Source organism: Castor canadensis, chromosome 2 (assembly GCF_047511655.1).
Source record: "Castor canadensis chromosome 2, mCasCan1.hap1v2, whole genome shotgun sequence".
Classification (NCBI taxonomy): domain Eukaryota; kingdom Metazoa; phylum Chordata; class Mammalia; order Rodentia; family Castoridae; genus Castor; species Castor canadensis.
In genome coordinates this window covers 168,388,607-168,408,911 of record NC_133387.1, presented here as the reverse complement: position 1 = coordinate 168,408,911, position 20,305 = coordinate 168,388,607, and the positions used below count along the sequence as shown (strand labels likewise).

General features: G+C 41.7%; 1 protein-coding gene across 3 annotated transcripts in view; it reads left to right on the top strand.

Moving 5' to 3' along the window:
• The window catches only part of Fli1 (Fli-1 proto-oncogene, ETS transcription factor), a 128,263-nt gene extending 108,960 nt beyond the window's left edge, over positions 1 to 19,303 (top strand). For all 3 annotated transcript variants that reach the window (XM_074066373.1, XM_074066372.1, XM_020184076.2), the window contains 4 exons: positions 10,869 to 10,934; positions 12,642 to 12,701; positions 15,568 to 15,615; positions 17,348 to 19,303. In XM_074066373.1, coding sequence (XP_073922474.1) covers positions 10,869 to 10,934; positions 12,642 to 12,701; positions 15,568 to 15,615; positions 17,348 to 17,877 — 704 coding nt within the window. In that variant the 3' untranslated portion in view covers positions 17,878 to 19,303. The remainder of the gene's footprint in view (positions 1 to 10,868; positions 10,935 to 12,641; positions 12,702 to 15,567; positions 15,616 to 17,347) is intronic.
• The last annotated feature ends 1,002 nt before the right edge of the window (positions 19,304 to 20,305 follow it).

Here is a 20,305-nt window from a genome sequence, read left to right as displayed (position 1 = left end):
AATTGTGAGCTTTGTCCTGTGTTCTTTCTTCTGGTCCTGTAGCTATTCAGTAAATACATTGACAGTTGATGGGCTCACTGGGAAGGAAAATCTAGTCTTTGTCAGTTGAATTAAATATTTATTCAGTCCTGATCTACTAAAGAAAGAACCAAGAAAGATTAACTTCTTCTCTTCCATGAATGAAACTCTGGAAAAGAATAGTAGCAGTAATTCTGTAAGACACTTTGGAATATATAGAACATTTTCACATGCTCAATCTTTTTTATTCTCCAAAGAGCCCTGTAAGGAGTAAATGTACTGTTTGATTTTATTAACTTTTCCTACATTTTATTAGTATTTGATAGCTATGCAGGGGGTTTTGTTGCAACATTTCCATACATACATATGTTATACCCTAGTTTGGTTCTCTCCCCCATTGTTCTCTCTCCCACTCCATTCCCCTTCTTAAAATGACTTCAACAGGATTCATTTTTCTGTACAAGTATAGAAAGTACATCTACATCAGCCATGTTTACCTCCTTCACCCTCTTCATTTACCCTCCCCTTCTTGCTAATACACTCCCCTTAACATGACCTTGTTGGCATTCTGGTTCTTCATTGTTTAAGAGTCTGTTAGTTGTTCAGTGGGGATTTTGCCTTAGTATTTTACCTGTAAATATATTGTGCTTAAATCAGTCTACCCCTCCACTGCTCTTCCTCCCCTTTTTCTCTCAACCCTGTAATTTTCAACAGTTTTCAGTGTGTTTCATTTTGTCTTGTTCCTACACAGATGTGGTGTATTTCATTATTCACTCTCTATCATTCTTTTCTTATTTTCCTCCTTTTTTAGTCTCTTCTAACAGTCCCACTTTGGGAAATATGTTCTGTATTTACTTATATGTGTATATGATCGTGCTTGTATTTGTATTGGATCTATCTTCCACAAATGAGTGAGAGAGAACATGTATCCTTTGTCTTTCTGAATCTGGCTAACCTTACTTAAGAAGATGTCCTCTGGTTCCATCCATTTACCTGCAAATGACAAAATTTCATTCTTCTTTGTGGCCAAATAAAATTCCATTGTATAAAAATACCATATCCTTTCCCTCCTACCCTCCCACAGCCTCATCAGCATTTGTTATTGTGTTCTTGACGATCACCATTAAATGTATGATTTGTCAGTTGTTTCCCCCCAAAAGCTGCCTTTTACAGATAGTCTAACTGAGGTTCAGAGACTTTAAGTCACTTGCCTAAGCTCACACAGCACATAACTGACCAAGACTAGAGACAAAAGGCAGACTGAGGAGCTGTGCCCTCCAATCCAGAGCTCTTCCCTTTGCCAATGAGCTGTTTCACCGTTTGGAATGGATTAAAGAGAAATTACGGAATTGCCTCCCATAAAGTTCTTTAAGAGCCCTGAACAACACCACAAACAGTTCTGTGCTTAATAAAGTTAGGTGTCCCTCTTCCAAAAAGATGAAAAATGTTCTTTCTATAATTTTGAGAAACCTTTGAGCCTAAAAAGGCTTTGGCCTGACTGCAAAATAATTATCAGTCCTGTCCAATATTTTAGAGGAGTTTAGAGACTGAAGTTTTGATGTTCTGAGTCATATTTTCAATTTTTCTTAAAATTCCTGCATCGCCACATGTGCTTTTTCTCTCAGGGCTAGGGCTTCCGGGCCTGTGCTAATTTGCATGTCTGGCTTAGATCATGTCTGAGATCCCTTACAGTCTGAAATGGAGCCTTCCACTCTGTGATATGGTATGAGACCACATTCCACCTCCCAAGAGTTGGTGGTTCTTTTTCTTTTAACTCCAGTGCTGTGTCTGATACATGGATGCAGAACTCAAGGCCTAACACATAGTCTGCTCACTGCCAGGCCACAAAAACAGTGGTCCTGCAGGATGAACTCACCTGTCTGCTTCCCCCACACCAACCCCAGAGACTTGGACTTTCATGAAAGCCACTTCAGCCACGGGTCAAAAGGCAAATCCTAGTGAGTGATGGGATTTTATGTTTCCTGACTTGAGTGAGACCCGAGATCAGGAAATCACCCTGATTCTAAATATGCAAAAATTGGTTAACTGTGTGATGACTGACTGCATTTCACCTTTCACTATCCCTCATCCAAATGTCAAAAAGATGAGGTGTAGCTTTTTAGCTAATTTTGTTATCCTCCAACATAAAATAATTCCTACCAGTTAAAGAACTAATAAAAAGAAATTGACCTACCAGAATGATTTTGATATCAACGTAAGGCAATCTTGGCACTTTACAGCAGAAAATTGTGGAGCCACATAGAGCTCAATTTTCATCATTCTCGACAGACCAAGTCATTGCCCAAATTATATGCTTTCAGTGAGGCCCTTCCACCCCAGCACTGCCTCCTCTCCCTCCTGGTTTTCTCTTCTCCATGGCATCCTTCAGCACCTTCTAATTTACAATGTAGTTTCCTATTTGTACTGAATGTAAAATCTGCAAAGGAAGGATGTTTTGTCTAGCCAACATTATATTCTCAGCACATATAAATATCTAGCATCATGGCAGACATTGAATAAAACTTTGTTGAATGAATGAATATGTGATGTGATATATTAATTAAACCCAATAAGATTGGTGTGGGGAAGGAGCAAGGACTATTTATGGAGAAAAACAAAGGTGATTAAGATACAGTCCCTCAGCTGGATGCACATCTGTAATACCAGCTACTCAGGAGATGGAGGAAGGAAGATCTCGCTCCAAGGCTAGCTTGTGCAAAACAATGAAACCCTATCTGAGAAGCAAACTAAAGTAAAAAAAGACCAGGGCCATGGCTCAAGTGCAAGGTCCTGAGTTCAATACCCAGTATCACCACAGTAATAAAAACAAAAGGATAGAGTCCCTCTCTTTCAAAGATGATCACCTAGCAAGGGAGAGTGTGTGCACAGAGAGTGACACCAGAAAGCTGAGCAGACAGGGTGGTAAGCATGTCACAACTGGCCAATGAGCTGTGACCTGCAGAACTTTAAAAGAAAAGAACACGAAGCTGAATTTTGAGGCAGACATAAGATAGAGCCTGTGTGGCCAGGAAAAGGAAGGGCAAGCTTGCTATGAGCATTTCAACATAGGAGAGGCAGAGCAGGCTCTCCACAAGAGCTGTCTCTGGGGATAGATAGCTCTCCTCGATCCTCATGCCAGGTTACCTAAATGAGCTGTTACGTTTTCTTTTTTCCTACCTGGAATCATCTTAAACCAGAGCCCATCTAACTAAAGAAGTGTGCAGCTTAGTATCGTGTACATGGCCCAGTGTGGAGGGGAGATTTGGCAAACACCCAATTAATCTAGTCAGTATAAACTGCTCTTTCCACATAAGACTGGTCACAAAATCCCACTTTGAGGCCTTATCAAAATAAAATAGATCATTTAGACATCTGTGCCATTCAGACACAGAGTCCACTGGAGAGACAGAGTCAAAGCAGAACACAGGCTCTGCATGTACCTCCTACAACAGAGGCAAGGCCGTGCCCAGCACGCACGCCACTTACCTTGCCAAACTTTTCATATTTAAAAGCCATCCATTTCTTTCAGGCATTTTGCTCATACATCTTTTTCCCCCCTGCACACATAATGTCTTAAAACACTGCCTTCATTATGTTCCACACAGCAGGGCTGGTTCTGAGGCTGAGGAGCTATTTGGGTTCAAGGACAAGATCTTTGAAAAGAGGAAATGTGATCCAGGATAGGTTTTTTCTTTCTTTCTTTCTTTCTTCTCTGAGTTCCAGGCTTAGGCAGAGGCTTCCCTGGGTAGCTCCTCCCTCCTGGAGTTTCAGGAGAAGCCAAGCTCCTCTATAGCTCTGTAGGACATAAGATGCCACCAAAGAGAAGGCTGGGTGACTCCTGTAGAATGGATTGAAATGAAGTGAGGACTCAGACCTGAGCTTCAGAGACAGCTGGGCAGAGACACAGGAAGTCAATAGTCATGGAGGAAGAAATTGGCTAGAAAATTCCACCGGGCCATTCCTTACCACCTTCCCCCTCTGACTCCTGAGGCCATGTTCCTCACACTAGGGTGCAGGATAATCCACCTCTTCTTTTGGAAGACAGTCACACTTTATTCACATTTGGAAATCACTGACCCAGTGCACAGGAATGGAACTGCCCTTTCCCTTTTAGGACACTCAAGCTTCTCTTTCTCTCCAAGGCCTTCCTAGATGAGTTGTGTAACCTCATATCACCAAGATAAACATTGCAGGGTGGAAGCAAAATGGAACAGACTACATGAAGATTGTGTGCATTTTTGGCTTTTGGTGGTGGTACCAGGTTTTGAACTCAGAGCTTTGTGCTTGTTAGGCAGGCACTCTAACACTTGAGCCATACCTCCAAGCCTTTATGCTCTGGTGATTTTTGAATAGGGTCTTGCTTTTTACTCAGGCTGGCCTGGATCATAATCCTTCTATTTATCCTTCCCACAGTAGCTGAGATGACATGCATATGACACCACACCCAGCTTTGTCTGTTGAGTTGGGGTCTCATGGACTTTCTTCCCAGGATTGGCCTCCAACTGTGATCCCCTTGATCTCTTCCTCCTGAGAAGCTAGCATTACAGGCATCAGGCAACAGTGTCAGAGACTGTGCATTTTTAAATTGCCATTTATCAAATGCTAATTTCATCCTCATAGCAACCTATAAAGCATTTGTTATTCATGCTTGTTAAAGAAGCAGAAGTTGAACTTCAAAGACAAAGCAACAGGACGAACAGCACTTAGCTAAATAGCCGCAGAGCTGAGGATGAACTAAGACTAACTGACCATGGCCTTGTTATAGACACTGAAATAACTCTTAGCCACCATCTCCATGATAGTCTCAGCCCTGCAGAATCTTCACTTGCTTCGGATACCGTTGCCTTTGCACTGTGCTAGAAGTCAGGCAAGGGAGTGTCAGGACAGGCATGGTAGCCAGCAGAGCTAAGGGGAGAGATGTGGCAGAGAACATCACAGATGAGAAGCTGGTCTTGAGTTGTGGGTCAGGCACGCTTGTATAGCATGCAGGCTTTCACAGGAGGGGACCAGAGACAAGCACTGGTAGCCAGTAAAATTTGCTGCCCCTCAGAGACAAATGCAGAAGTAGCTTAGAGGGCCACCTAGTCCAGTCCCCTACTGACCTACTGACACATGTCCTAATCTGTCTGATCACTCAACAACAAAGACCATTTCTCGTCTATGCCTCTTCTCTGTCAGTCTGGGTGGGGGTCTTCCTCCTGGTGGGCTTGCATTTTTCTTAGAAGTTAAGGGCTTTGGGTCTCAGGGTCCCCATTCTTTTAAGCATTGTTCTTTGGCATCCTCACTGTCAAGAAAGGAGGTCCTGCTCTGAGCATAAGTGGTCTTATCCGCTTATTGGTTGAAAGGTCTGCATTCAGAGCTGGGCTTTCAAAGCACAAGCAGGCTTAAAGACTGCCAGCCTGCTCAGCAGCAACCAGAAATTCCATGGGAAGTTTCAGGGAAAATACATCTTTTTCCACCAAGTCATGGAGAACAGGACCTTAGACCATAGGGGATAAAAAGAGAGTATATCGCTCTGTGTATCGCTGTGTCACTGCCTCACTGGCTGTGCAGTGAGATCACCACAAAGTGGAGAACTGCCTGTTGGCTAGCACACCTGGGCCTTCAGACAGTTAACTGTAGGCATCAAGGTGAAAGAAATGTCTTTCCTGAGACATTTGGCCATATTTCCAGGACCAGTTTAAAGGCTTCACAGAGAAAGACTGTTAATATTGGTATGGCTATGCCAAGGTCATGGTCAGCAAAAGCCTTCTTCCAATGGAGACTTGCAGGAAAAAATCTCCAAGCTCATATTTCTCTACCCCAGGAGGCTCTCCTAGAATCTAAGAGGCCATTTAGTGTCAAATTCAGCCACACTGAGCATCACATAATGGAGAAACTGTTCAGGCCGTCACAGACGGGAAGCTGAACTATCCACAATGGCTGGCAAAGTCCCGATTCTCCAGCACGAGGGTCAGGTCTCTTTGCTTTGGCAAAAGCTGATCTCAGGACTGCCTGAAACCAGAAACCCCAGGCAAAGCCCTTTGGTGGCTCCTCTGAAAAGGAATCACAATAGGATTTGTCATCTTGGTACTCTGTAAAGCCAGGCGGTGTCAGCCTTCACTACAGTAGAAAGCAAGTTTGTCAGAACCAGGGCATGATTTTCTGCTGATAAAGCCATCTGTCTGCCACCACAGAGAAGTCCTGGGATCATCAACTCTTAGGCTGGCCTGAGCAGGCACATTTTTGCATGCTGTGTGTTTTGCTGCTGCCTCAAGCTTGTTTTCTCAGAAGTTAGATCTCACAACACAGACTGCATGCATGGCAGTTAGACTGTCCCAGAACACATTAGGCTGCTTGGAGCTGGCCCACCCCACCAGAGAACTCTGGAGCCCTGGTCAGCCAGCCAGCACCAGGCCCAGAAAGAGAGTGTATGTGTGGGAACGAGAATTGCCAGCCTAGCTCCCTGGTCCAGCTTTCCCATGTTGGCTATAGATACAGTTCTATCTGTATGTCTGGTATCAGAGCTGACTGCGCTGCTAGGTTTTCATTTAGTAGGAAAAAAACATGAACTCTCATTTCAGTGACGACATTGTGCTGTTTAACAGTGAGATTTGGTCTGATAAATGTTTTCTTATGGGATTTTGTCCTTGTGTGAATGTCATAGGCTATACTGTGACACCGCTGTGACACCGCTAGGCGATGTAACCTCATGGAACCACCTTCGTATCTGCCATCCACTATTGACTGAACATCATTCTGTGTTACAGGGCTGTATGTCAAGTAAAATCCAGTCCTTGACTTCCCGGGGTGGGGGGTACATTATACCTCAAGACAGGAAGATTGTTGTTCCCTCTGCTCAGAGGGAACACAGGGTTGACATAGTCTGTACTCCTCATCGCCACAGACTTAAATGTCTAAGAGATCTAGTTTAGTAGGGAGAAGTCAGGGTGGGAGCCCTGGATTCTCTTCACCTAGTGAACAATAAAAAGAATTGTGAGTATTTAGCAGGAAAGAATGAAAACTTTGGCCAAGGTCATTTATTCATTCAACACATATTGTGTGCTAACTGTGTGCTGGGCACAGTTCTCAGTACCCAAAGGACACAATAGATCTCTCTGACCTTTTGGACTGGACATTCAGGTGGTGGATGGAGACCACAAACAACAAACATGAATTGGTTATTGATGAGATTAGACAATAAGAAGAAAAATAGAAGCAGGGCAGAGTAAAGGGGACAGAGGGAAGTAGAGGTGATGTGTATTTGGTAGATGCTGTATGTTTCTGCTCTGAAGGTTTTTTAGACGCATAATAATGGTGCAAAGCCTAATTCTGATTGCTGACTTGCACTGAGACCAATGCTATCCCAGCCCTGAGCTGTTTACTTGGAATTCTCATTTCAGCTGCAAGGCTGCCCAGTTCTTCAAACTTCTAGGGCAGATGCCAGACATTAGCTCCTGGCCTTAGCCTACTCTGTCTTCATGCTTTGTCTTTGGAGCAGGAATTGCTCCAAAAATGCTGGTTTTCATTTCAGTCTTACATGGAGGAGACATCCCCTAAACCCCAGTGCCTAAAATGCATTTGTTAAACTCCACAGTAAATGGACCCAGGCTGTCTTTTGTGGGTTCGGGGGCAGTAGTAGGATTTTCCATGCAAGTAGGGGAGAATGGAAAGACCAATGGGAGAGAGGCATGTGGTCTTTGGTGCTCTGCTTCCACTTACAGCACCACTTGTTGGCTGAAGACACTTGGTGACAACACAGTCAGTGACTGATTATTGCTCTATTAACTTCATAGTGAGAACATGGCACAGACTGATTGCAGGTTGACCTTCGTGTTTCTGTCACCACCTTTTTCATCTACAGGAGGATGGTATGGTTGGTGACTTCTTGGCTTTTGCCATGAGATGTATCATGAAAGTACCTACCATGAAGCTCTGTGTTCCTCCTCAGGCCTGCAAATTCTCAGCAGAGCCCTTCTCTGTTAAAACATTAGCTTCAAACCTTGGTGACTTAGAGTTACAGAAAAATCCAGTACTCACCACCCTCACTCACCCTCTGTTGGTGAGATGGAATCCATTCTGCATTCTGGAACTTTCATACATCTGCTCTGTCCCTGGAGCTAAAGTATAAGAATAGGAAGAAATGCTGATAAGAAGCAAATGTCAAGAAAGGCTTTTAAACCATGGTTCTTCTGAATGGCTATCACATGGCTTTCAGAGAAGATTGGAGCCTGCAGGAGACTCATGATTGAGTAGAAAAAAATGATTAGAAAACATTGAGAAATATTTTATCAGTGCACTATGTCAGAAGTCAAAACAGACTTCAGAAGACATACACACACTTACCAATTCCTGGCAGTTGGTGATTTTTTTTTTCTTTTTTGCTTGAGTTTGTCACTTTCAATTCTACTTTCTGCACTGTCTCTATGGAAAGGCCTCCTTCCTCAGGCACTCCATGCATCCTGCACCCCGCCTTCAGTGCATGCAAGCCTCACATTGTTTTGCTGGAGTCAATACACACCCCAGACTTCCCTTGGCCTCCACTGCTTGCTTGCTTAGCTTCCACCAAAAGGACTGTGTACATCCCTCAGCCCTCTATCCTGGCCTCTCTCCTCTTCCTCACTCCCTTACATCCCCATACTATCTTCTCTTCTTTTTTTTTTTTTTTTTACAGTACTGGGGCTCGAACTCAGGACCTACACCTTGAGCCACTCCTCCAGCCCTTTTTTTTTTGTGATGGGTTTTTTATAGATAGGGTCTTGCGAACTGTTTGCCTGGCTGGCTTTGAGCCATGATTCTCCTGATCTCTGCTCCTGAGTCACTAGGATTAGTGGTGTGAGCCACCAGCACAAGGCCACATCCCACACTTCGTCAAGCACACACACGCATCACAACACCCATCTCTGCACTGCTCAGTCTTTCCTCTCCAGAAAGCTTTCAAGTCCCACAGCCACAGGAAGGCCTCTCCATTCCCAAGGCCACTCATCTCCAGCTCCTTGACCTCTGATAACCTTTGACATCTCCACCATACCTCTGGTACATGACCATATTTCCTGACAATCTTAGAAATTATCTCTAACCTTAAGTGCAAGTGTAAGAAACTTGCTTCCTATTACTTCACCTCTATTCTATGGCCAAGCACACAACACAGTCCAGAAGTTGACCCAAATAAATTACTGGAGGCCAAACCAGCAGCCTTCTCCACTCAAAGAAAAACCTTCAATGACTCTCACCTTTCCATTTGCTTACCCTACCCTTGCATCCTCTGCAGACCTTCATAGAACCTCTCAGAAAATGCCCCTGAGGTAGTCAACCTCTTTTGAAACTCATAACCAAGTTGACTTTCCATTAGCTTGTTGTTTTTAAGCAAGAAGATTCTATTTTCAGGAGGAATTGTGAAAGAAAGAAAAAAGTTAAATAAAAGCACAAACAGAAAACTCAAAGGAGTTGAGTTTTGACTCTTTGTCCCCTTCCCTGCCTTCTTTTCCATCCCCCTCACTTTCTGTTTTGTTTTATATGCCAATTGCTGAAGACTGTAATTTAAAAACTGAACTGGCTTTTCCAGAGCCATGAGGAATGTGCATCTGCACATGGATTTCTCCACAAGAAAATTCTCCCTATCTTTGGTTCTTCTTAGCCAGTAACAGTAAGACCAAGCAATTGGATGCATCCATCCATCCATCCATCCATCCATCTTCCCAGTTCTTATTCTAATTTGTTTGAGAGGCTTAGAAGGGGTGGAGGGGATGGTTTGTGTTTCACCATGTCAGACTGCTGTTTGATGAGGTTTGTGCTCCATTTGTTCAGATGGTTTTTATGGTTTCTTTGTTGTTCATGGAAAGACTTTGAAAGTCATAATTCTGTATCCTTAAGCCTTTCTGCTATTCCTACTCCATGTCTCAACGGGACTTGCACCACGAGAAAGGAAATGAGGGACATTTCCAACCAGTTGTTAAGCAATTTCTGAACATGGTTCTGGAGGCATGTGGATTATTTCAAGAAAAGGTTAGGGATCACAAAAGTTCACGTTCCATGGAGTCTTCTTCAAGACAATTTAGAAGCAAGCCTCTAGTCCTTTCCAGATGGACACCTCTCTTTACCCACTCATTTCTTGATCCAGCCCCCTTTATAGCCACACCTCTATCCTTCTCTCTTTCTCTGTGGTCATCAAGCCCAGCCTCTTCCATACCAACAGAAAAGTCTGAGAGACTTATGACAGCCTGGAATGTGCTCATACCTCTGAGTAGCATTTCGGTGCACTGAGATAAGAGGCCGGAGTTGGCCTCCAAGGAGCAAGGGCCTGGACATTTAAACATTCTTCCCATGGGACCTTTCATCCAGACATTTCCCCATCTCTCTAGAGCTTCTTGAGGACTTTGCTAGGCAGCTATGGATACTTTTTCTTTCTAACTTTATGTCAGTTTGTATATGTAGAAATTTTCATAAAATAGTTCACAAATGTTTATCACATTTGATCATCAGCCCAACCCTATAATGTAGATAATTCAAGTACATTTTTATTTCCATATCAAGGTCAGTTAAGGCTCAGAGAAGTCCTATATTTCATCCAAGGTTTCACAATGAATAACGGCAGGACAGAACATGAACCAATCCTCCAACTTCAAATTCAGGCTTTTCCCACTAATTCAGCTCCCAGATAAGACTCAAATCATCTCAAAAACAGTGTTAATGTTTCTTCCACCACCCCACCCCCAGCCGCAGGGGAGGAGTACACTTCAGGAATTTAGTGATGCTAAGAAAGTCACTGCTGAATTAAATTTAATCTCTTCTGATCGCTGAGAGATAATTTTCAGACAATGTTTTCACAGAACAGACAAAGCTAATCATCCCTGTTTGCTGTTTTTCATTAGACCCTTCTTATGACTCAGTCAGGAGAGGAGGATGGGGCACTAACGTGCATTCTGGCCTCAACAAAAGTAAGTAAATGGCATACCATTCTTTGGGAAGATAACATTTTTCTGAAGACAGAGGGGAGAATAGAGTCAAAAGATAAAAAATAGGAGCATGCATTTATCTCCATGCTTTTTTGACTAGATATCAAAATTTGTTTTCAGGGGCCAAGGGTGTAGTTCTGTGGTACAGCATGTGCCTAGCATGCACAAGATCCCTGGATTCAATCCCCTGACCAAAAGAAAAAAATTCAATTTAGGGACTATGCATGATACCCTCTCTTTGAAAGAAGATACGGAATTTTTGTTATACTTTTGAGATTTGTTTCAGTATTCTTGGTTTTAGAATTTTTGAAGTGTAAAGTTTCTCTATCAGTGAAAGGTAGATTTGAATTCTATTGTCAGTGTAATTAACCTCTATGAATTTGTTCTTCCAGTTGATGAGGCTTAGTCATGTCATGTCTCTGTCCCATTTAATGAGAGATTAAATTGGAGGAGAGCTGGATGATGAGATGGTAGGGATCAGAGACATCAACGTGCCCACCAAGTGGTGAGACAATGATATATTGGAGTCCATCCAATATCTTCCATTAAAGGAAGTAAGGAAAGAAAATGACTCATGAACTCCTGGACTAGCATGTGCAATGCTGTTGTCTCTAGGAAGGAAAACAGCAAGCAGATGAAAGGGCAGTGAAGGAAATTCTTTTAAGAAAGAAGTTGGGATTACAAATTAATGCCCAAGCAATAATGAGGATCTATTGCAGCTATATGTATTCATTGTTTGCTTACTCTGCACATAACACTTGGCTCTATGGGACTCACAAAGATGAGTTGGGCATAGATCAGGCTTTAGGCAGGGAGAGAAACTGGGTACACACAAAATTCTTTTCATTTGAGTGGTATCAAGGAAGGCTTCATAAACTTTCTACCATTTGAGTTATCTATGTAAGAAGTAGGATTTGAACCTGGGAAGATGAGAAGATAAGCTCTCCAGTCAAGGTCAGGATCAGGGGAAGACAATGTTGGCATATCTGAAAGTCAGTGAGGACCCCAAGTTCCTGGAGTTTAGGACATATGATGGAAAAGAAATCTGGAAAGATAAGAAAGGGTTTTATGGATGAATGAGGCCATGAAGATAGACCTTAATTCTTTAGGCAACAGGGGTGACTAAAGTTTCTGAGCAATGACATGTATGATGGGTCAGTGGGAAGACAAAGAGTGATGGGAACACCAGTCAGACTAAGCCATAGACCATGCAAGAAGCAACACAAATTCAAAATGGAGAAGTCATGATGGGAATGGAAGGGTGTGTGTAAGATACCATGGAGTGAAACCCACAGAACAGGGAATCATGGAAAGCAGGTGATCTTTGCTCAGATGTCACTTTCTCATTGAAGACCTCCAAATGTCCTGTTTTTTAAATGAACTCCAAAGCCTCAGTACCACAGACATGCTAGATTATTGTTTTACTTTTTTAAAACATTTATGCTTGTTGTCTCCTCCATTAATGTAAGTGCTATAGAAAGTGCCTGTTCACTGCTGAATCTCCAACATGGAGACTAGTGCCAGCACATAATAGATTTGTGATAAATATTAATAAAATGAAAGAAACATGAGTCAATGGAGAGTGGGCAGATGGAGGCATATTGGTCCTCTTTCTGGAGGGCACTCGACAAGATATTCCCTGCACCCTGGAGAATGGCTCACTTACCACACTTCCTTCCCTCTACACAGGTCCACCCCTTGGAGGAGCACAGACGATGAGCAAGAACACTGAACAGCGGCCCCAACCAGGTACCTGACCTGGATGTGTAACCTCTCCTTTGCTTCTTATGCAGCTGTGGGTTCTACAAAATCAATTGATGGAGGATTTACAGAACATATAGTCTTCCCTCCATATTTGTAGATTCTGCATTCAAGGATTCCATAAACCACAGACCAAAAATATTTAGAAAAAATTGCATCTGTACTGAACATGTACAGATTTTTTTCTTGTCCTTATTCTCCAAACAATTCAGTATAATAACTATTTACCAGCATTTACATTGTGCCGAATATTATAAGTAATTATATTAAATAAGATAATATGCAAATGCTCTACCATTCTATATAAGTGACTTGACCCTCCACAGATTCTGGTATCCTGAGGGGGTCCTGGAACCAATACCTCATGTATACCAAGGGTCAACTCTATCTCAAATGTTGTCTTTTTCTTCTAAGAGAGTTTATATTTGACTCCCTGTAGTATCTCTGAGAATTTAGTAACAAATACTGAAATCAGATATTTAAATAACAGAGGTGAAAGTAATTTAATGCTTAAAGGTTCCAGTGCCTAACATTGTAAAAGAAAGAACCTGAGGCCCTAAGGAGATAGAGTGATTTGCCAAAAGCCACACTGTTAGTGTGGACAGAACTAGAGCTACACAGACTTCACATTCATGTCCAAACCTTTTATGCTTCCCAAACCATATTTTCAAAATTACCTTCAAATTAGGATGGAGCTACTTAATAGTGAAGGCAGAGGAAATTTTTAAGCCTTGGAACTTGGAGATTCTTCATATTAGAATGGAACTAGACTAAGGTCTGTAACACCCTAAAACATCACAGTTCTAGGCTTACCTCACCTCTGCTTGAATTCTTACAGCAAAATAGGGAGTTGACTACCCATCCAGGCTCAGTTCCACTCTCTGAGCCAAAGTCTTCCAGTAGCTCCCCCTCTAGCTTCCTTCTAGGTTTCCCTGTGAAGAGAGGTCCTTCACAGATCTGAAGGCAGCTGGTGTGCCCAATCCTAAACCTTACCCCCTCTGTCTTCCTTGTGATGCAACTGAGATTAAGCTGTGAACAAGCCATTTGCTTTTAGGATGGGCAAATATGGTTTTCCATCTCCACCCAAGCCAAAGCAAGAGAAAATTGTACAGTTAAGTGAGGGGAAAAAACTGCTCTGAAACACAGTCAGATGGAGCAAATTTTAATGACTGTCCAGCAACAACAAAATTAGACATTACCTACCAAAAATATTTGTCATACTAAAAGTGTGGATGACAAAATGTGAACTCTTTGAAGGTTTGAAGGACTCTTGAAGTTAATTTATGATTCTAAATAGCAACCTAAGATCATATTGATTTGTTTAAATTGCAACTATAATTGTAAAAAAAGTCAAATTATGCAAAAGATTTGACAATGTGGCCAAGTTGTGACCCAGCTGTCGATTATGATTTCCTCAACTGAGAAACAGATAAATCTCACCTAAATCAGCATTGCAAAGGCTTTCCTATGGCTAAATAATCACATAAGTTCTCAGGAAATCATATAACAACATATATGTATAACATGTTTGTAACAGTGGAACTATTCTATGGAACTCAGGGAAGGAGGGATCGGAAAAGGAAATGATACACTGTCAATAATATCATAATACATAACATCTGTGGAGGTAGAGGATATGAGAATATGTATTGAAAGCTGTTGAAAACTGAGGGTGGGTGGGAGGGAAGGGGTAAGGGAGAGCAATGGAAGGGATTTAATGAACCAAAGTAAAGTATACTCACAGCAGGGATACATTGAGAAACCCCGTTGAACATCGACTTAGAAATTAATAAGAAAAGACAGGACTATAAAATAGGTACAATGTGGAGGGTGCTTGTTGGGAGGGCAGAGGGTGAACGAAGGTGATTGAGGTGAGGGAATATGGTTGATAGACTTCATATACATATATGAAAAAGAACAGTGAAACCTCTTGCAATTGCTTTAAGTGGGGTGGGAAGAAGTTGAGGAGGAGAGATGGTGAGGATAATCTAACCAATGTACAATATAAGCCTATTTGGAATTGTCACATGAATCTACCCTGAATGACGAATATATCCTAATTTTTAAAAATCCCCCCCCAAAAGTTCTCAGTAAACTGAGATTTTAAGAATAACTATTTTTATGGGGGCTGGGGTATAGCTTAGTGGTAGAGTGTTTGCCTAATGTGTGAAACTCTGGATTTGTTCCCTAACACCACACACACACACACAAAATCAAAATAAAAACAGTGATTTTATAACTAAACTATAAATTCTAGTTACTGCTGACATTTCCAAGCTTTAAATCACAGTGTTGTACTGGAAACTGAGACAAGAACCCAACCCACTCATTTTGCAGATGAGAAAATGTATCCAGAGATTGACCGACAAATTGTTTCCTTTATAACGTAGCTGGAACTAGAACCCAGGCTGCTTGGTTTCCAGGCATGTGGTTTTTATGCTCCATCAGAAAAAGCAGATATTTGTAACGTTTTTAGTATTAGGCAGAACTATTAAAGGTCGGTAATCATCATGAGACCTTCTTTGAGCCCCACTTGATAAGCAATCCTTCTGTTTATTTGCTGTATGACTGAAATCAGCCAGCAACTATCCACATTTCCATGATTTTGTTTTTGGATAATGACAGCAAAGTCTATAAATTTTAGAAACCACATATGTTCCTCTCCTGTGGTGTTTTCATCCATAAACTATGACCAAGATCTCTAAGATCTAAAAATACAAGCAGTAGAGTTTTCTGAAATTGGGCTTTCCAATGCTATTGAAATAAAAGCATAAACCCTGGAGGTTTTGTTACTATTGATGCTGTTGTTACACTTTTAATAACAGTGAAACAAACTTCCTTTTTGTGTTTTTAGATCCCTATCAGATCCTGGGCCCCACCAGCAGCCGCCTAGCCAATCCAGGTGAGTTTGGACTGCAAGCTTTCTTTCCAGAATATTCCCTTGCTTTGTGATATCACAGAGAGCTCTGTCCTAAGTCTAGACACTTGACCAGAGGGTAACCTCTGCTTCTTTTTATCCGATGCCTGACACCTCTTTTGTAGTGTATGAACTAGTAGGTGCGGTGTTGTTGACTGAGGATGCTTCTGGAAGATACACAGATTAGATTAGCCCTGCATCTCTGCACTGGGTTTAGATTAGTAATAAACAGCACAAGTAATGTTCCAATAGGGAAAACTAGAAGAAAAAGAAAGAAACAAGTTTATTCCAAGGAGTTCTCAGTTATCTCCCCCATCAAGGCACAGGGAATAAATACTCCAAAAATTTTAGTTTTGATTTTAGAAAGTATAGCAGAGTTGTCTGGTCTTCTCATAGAGGCATGTCCCTGGAAAGTCACAATGTTTTGTTATTACATTGTCATTATAATAACAATATAATGCACTGTCATTAATAACACTTGTTATGAAAAAATAACTCCCAGGTGAGTAATTCTAAACCAAGATTACCGAGATTGTGAGTGAATAGGAGTGTGAGCTATTTTGATAGTGAGGTCCACACACCATCCAGGTACAAAGGAAATTCAGTGCTGCCAGTGTTGTCCTACTCTTTTTTTTTTTTTTTTTTTTTTTTGGTGACACTAGGATTTAAACTCAAAGCCTCACAATTGCTAGGCATGCACTCTCAGTCCTTTTCACTTTAGTTATTTTTCAGAGGCGGTCTTGCTTTTTTGCCTGGGTACTGGCCTCAGACAGCCATCCTCCTACCATATATCCCTTGTAGGTGGGCTTTCAGGTGTATGCAGGGGTGAGGGGGGTGGGTCTCACTAACTTTTTGCCAAGGCTGGCTTCAAAGCATAATTCTCTCAATCTCTACCTCCCAAGGGCTGGGATTACTGGCATGAGCCAATGCACCCAGCCCACTCTTCCTGTTCTTTAGTGTTGGACCATTCTTAAAGTTACAAGCTGCTCAGCATCTTCTCCTCTTATTTTTCCTTCTGCCCAAGTTCTTCTGAAAACCCAGTGCTAGAAGTTTGCTAGGGAACAGTCCATGTTTGGTACCTAAAATCTGGGAGGCGCCTTCTTCCTGTGACTCTGCAGCCATTCTGCGACCCTGACCCCCTTTAATTCTAATGCGGAGACTTTATCACTAAGTGTGGAGCTGAGTAATTCATATCTATGCAAAAGACAGTCAAATATCTTGCCAAAATGGACATTAGGAGGTGCCCAAGTTCACAACAGCAAGTTTTGACCAAAGCGAGCACCTCATTACCTGGCTTTAGGGCAAATTATCTTTAAGACCTAATCTTGTTTACGATGCCCATCTCAGCAGCAAGCAAGAATTGGTTAGCAGGAATTTATTGTATCTTTCAAACTCACTAAAAGAGGGGATTTTGAATATTCTTATTACAAAGAAACGATAAATGTTTGAGGTGATGGGCATACGAATTAATTACCCTAGTTAATCATCACATATTGGTGTACGTATACCTAAAAATCACCCTGTACCCCATAAGTACGTACAATTATTATAGATTTTTAATAATGAGTGGTAAGTAAGGGTGGTCAAGGTGATTCTGAAAGTAAAAGAAAGCAAAAGAATTCTTACAAAGCATGAGAGAATTGCCATGTTTAGGGAACTGGGCCTCTGACTTCCCCAGACTAAGACCATTTTCTCCTGTTTGCCTCACTGCCTGCAGGAAGTGGGCAGATCCAGCTATGGCAGTTCCTCCTCGAGCTACTCTCGGACAGTGCCAATGCCAGCTGTATCACCTGGGAGGGGACCAACGGGGAGTTCAAAATGACGGACCCCGATGAGGTGGCCAGGCGCTGGGGGGAGCGGAAGAGCAAGCCCAACATGAATTACGACAAGCTGAGCCGGGCCCTCCGATACTACTATGATAAAAACATTATGACCAAAGTGCATGGCAAGAGGTATGCCTACAAATTTGACTTCCATGGCATTGCCCAGGCTCTACAGCCACATCCAAGTGAGTCGTCCATGTACAAGTACCCTTCTGATATCTCCTACATGCCTTCCTACCACGCCCACCAGCAGAAGGTGAACTTTGTCCCTCCCCACCCGTCCCCCATGCCCGTCACTTCTTCCAGCTTCTTTGGAGCAGCGTCACAATACTGGACCTCTCCCACTGGTGGAATCTACCCCAACCCCAATGTCCCCCGCCATCCTAATACCCACGTGCCTTCACACTTAGGCAGCTACTACTAGAAACTTAACCATCAGTGGCCTTCTAGCTGAAGCCCAGCCCCCACTCTTCTTGAAAACTCTGGACTCTAAAGGACATACGTGGCCTTGAAGCGAAAACAAAACTGGATGTTCTTTCTTGCTGGATAGAACCTTTGTATTTGTTCCTTAAAAGCATTTTTTTATGTCAGTAACTTTTGCTTCCTGTACCTGAAGAAAGAGATGAATCACTCCATGGGCCAGTAGACCAATTTGGTTTTCAACCCCCTCTCATCTTATGAGTTGAATATTTAGATTACTGGAATGCTTATATCATGGTTCTAAGAAAGAAGCTGTACATTTTCTTTATATTTTTATGACCAAAGCAATTTCTTATCAGCACACGGGTCTCAGCATGGTAAGATTCAGTACAATAATGAATCATGGGCTTATCCAGTCATGTTCTAGCTTGAGACTTAGTGAAAATATAGACAGGAAGCTCATAATCTTATTTTAGGAGGACCTAATTCAGTGGATGGCAACTGGAGCATTGGCTATAAGGCCAGTGAAGTTTTCACCCAACTGGAATTTAAAAGAAAGAACATGTGTGTATATTTAAGAAGCAAAGGCATTTCAAAGTCCCTCACAGCCATGTGCGCCGCTGACCATTCTCTCAACAAATAGTCAAGATATGAACTAAGAAAATGTAATGCAAATACAGACATTCCTGAAGACAGAGGATTAAATAAGTAATTTTTTTAAATGACAATGGGTCCCAGGGCTTTGAAAAGTCTTAGGGATTTCTAAACTCAAACAGATTCGCAAGCGCTGTGCGTTTGTCAGACCATCAGACTAGGGTCAACCAATCAGAAGGCAACTTACTGTATAAGTTATGCAGAGTTATTTTCCTATATCTCACAGTATTAAAAAATAAGTAATTAAAAAATTAAAAAGAATAAATAAACGAGTTGACCTCGGTCACAAATGCAATTTTACTATCAAATCAGTCACTGTTATTTTTTTAAGTGTAATTTGTACATCTTTTGTCAATCTGTACATATTTGGATTCTTTGTACTTTTTATAACTGGTTTTTAAAATGCCTAATGTGACTATTGCTGAAAGGACACAGGGCATGTAAGCCGCTGACTTACTAGGAGGAAAGCACTGGTAGTTATTTAACAGCACGTACAAGCAAGAGAAGCAACTCTGTTTAAATCTTCAATGCTTTGGAAATATTTGTAAATAACAGAACTGCAATAATCACAACTCTGAAAAAGAACAAACTTTCCCTTGTGGAGATGAGGGATTTTCCTGCCCTATATATGCAATATATTTTTAGACTTTAAAATATATATAATTTGCAGCTAATCATTGACCTTTAACTATATTAAGTGTTAAGCTGACAACTGTCAATGAAGACTATGTTGTAAAATAATTTGACTAAATAAATTGTGCCTTCTTCTCTCAGAACCCATGACATTGCTTCCTTATTTACTCCCTGCTAGGTCAAAGGCAGATCACAGAGGCTTACACCTGTAATTCCAAATATTTGGGAGGCAGACTTAGGGAAGATCACAATTTGAGGCCAGCCTGGGCAAAAAAAGTTAGCAAGAGCGCACTTCAACTAATAAGGCAGGCATAGTGGGGCACATCTGTAATTCTAGTTACCCAACAGGAGAATTGTGGTCCAAGGCTGGCCCCAGGAAAACCATGAGACACTACTTGAAAAATAAGCAAAAAAGGGTGGGGGGTGTGGTTCAAGTAGTAGAAAGGAAATGAGGACCTGAGTTTGAATCCCAGTACCACAAAAAAAATGTTTCCAATATACAGCTGTAGTATAACAGACGGTACAAAATCAATGTGACTTTGCATTGTTGTTGATGGTGTTTGCAGCCCTTTCCATGCTATTTGAATCTTCCTCCAGTCTAAAAGGTGATGACAGCCAAGGCCATGGGTACTCTGAGTCTAAGGACCAGGACTAAACAAACAGGTCCATGCAAGACCTTGTCTATTAGACTCCACTCTGTTTCACCCACCAGGTACTTCAAAGCCAGGTGGCCAACCTCCCAGTGTGCCAAAGGAAAGTAAGGGTCCAGCTTCCTTTAGACACATGTCAGGAGTTAGCGCCCATGTAGATGTTAAGACCTTGTGTGTGTGTGTGTGTTGCTTCGTTGTTTGGTAACTCGTTTTCATTTCCTCTGAAAAATATGAAACCTTGATGTCCTTCAGCACCCTTGCTGTTCTAGATTGTGTTTATACCTAACTCACATGAGATGGGTTCCAAACATTGATCTCCAATTATTTTTCACTTGCACCCTACCATTTAAAAAGTGTTAAGCACATATTTTCAATATATGCACACTGATGTATACATCACATAAACAAATGGTTACATTTACAAGGAGCATTCCACATTTGCATATTCTACCAACTGTGATCGAAAATATTCTGAAAAATTTTAAAATTGCCTCT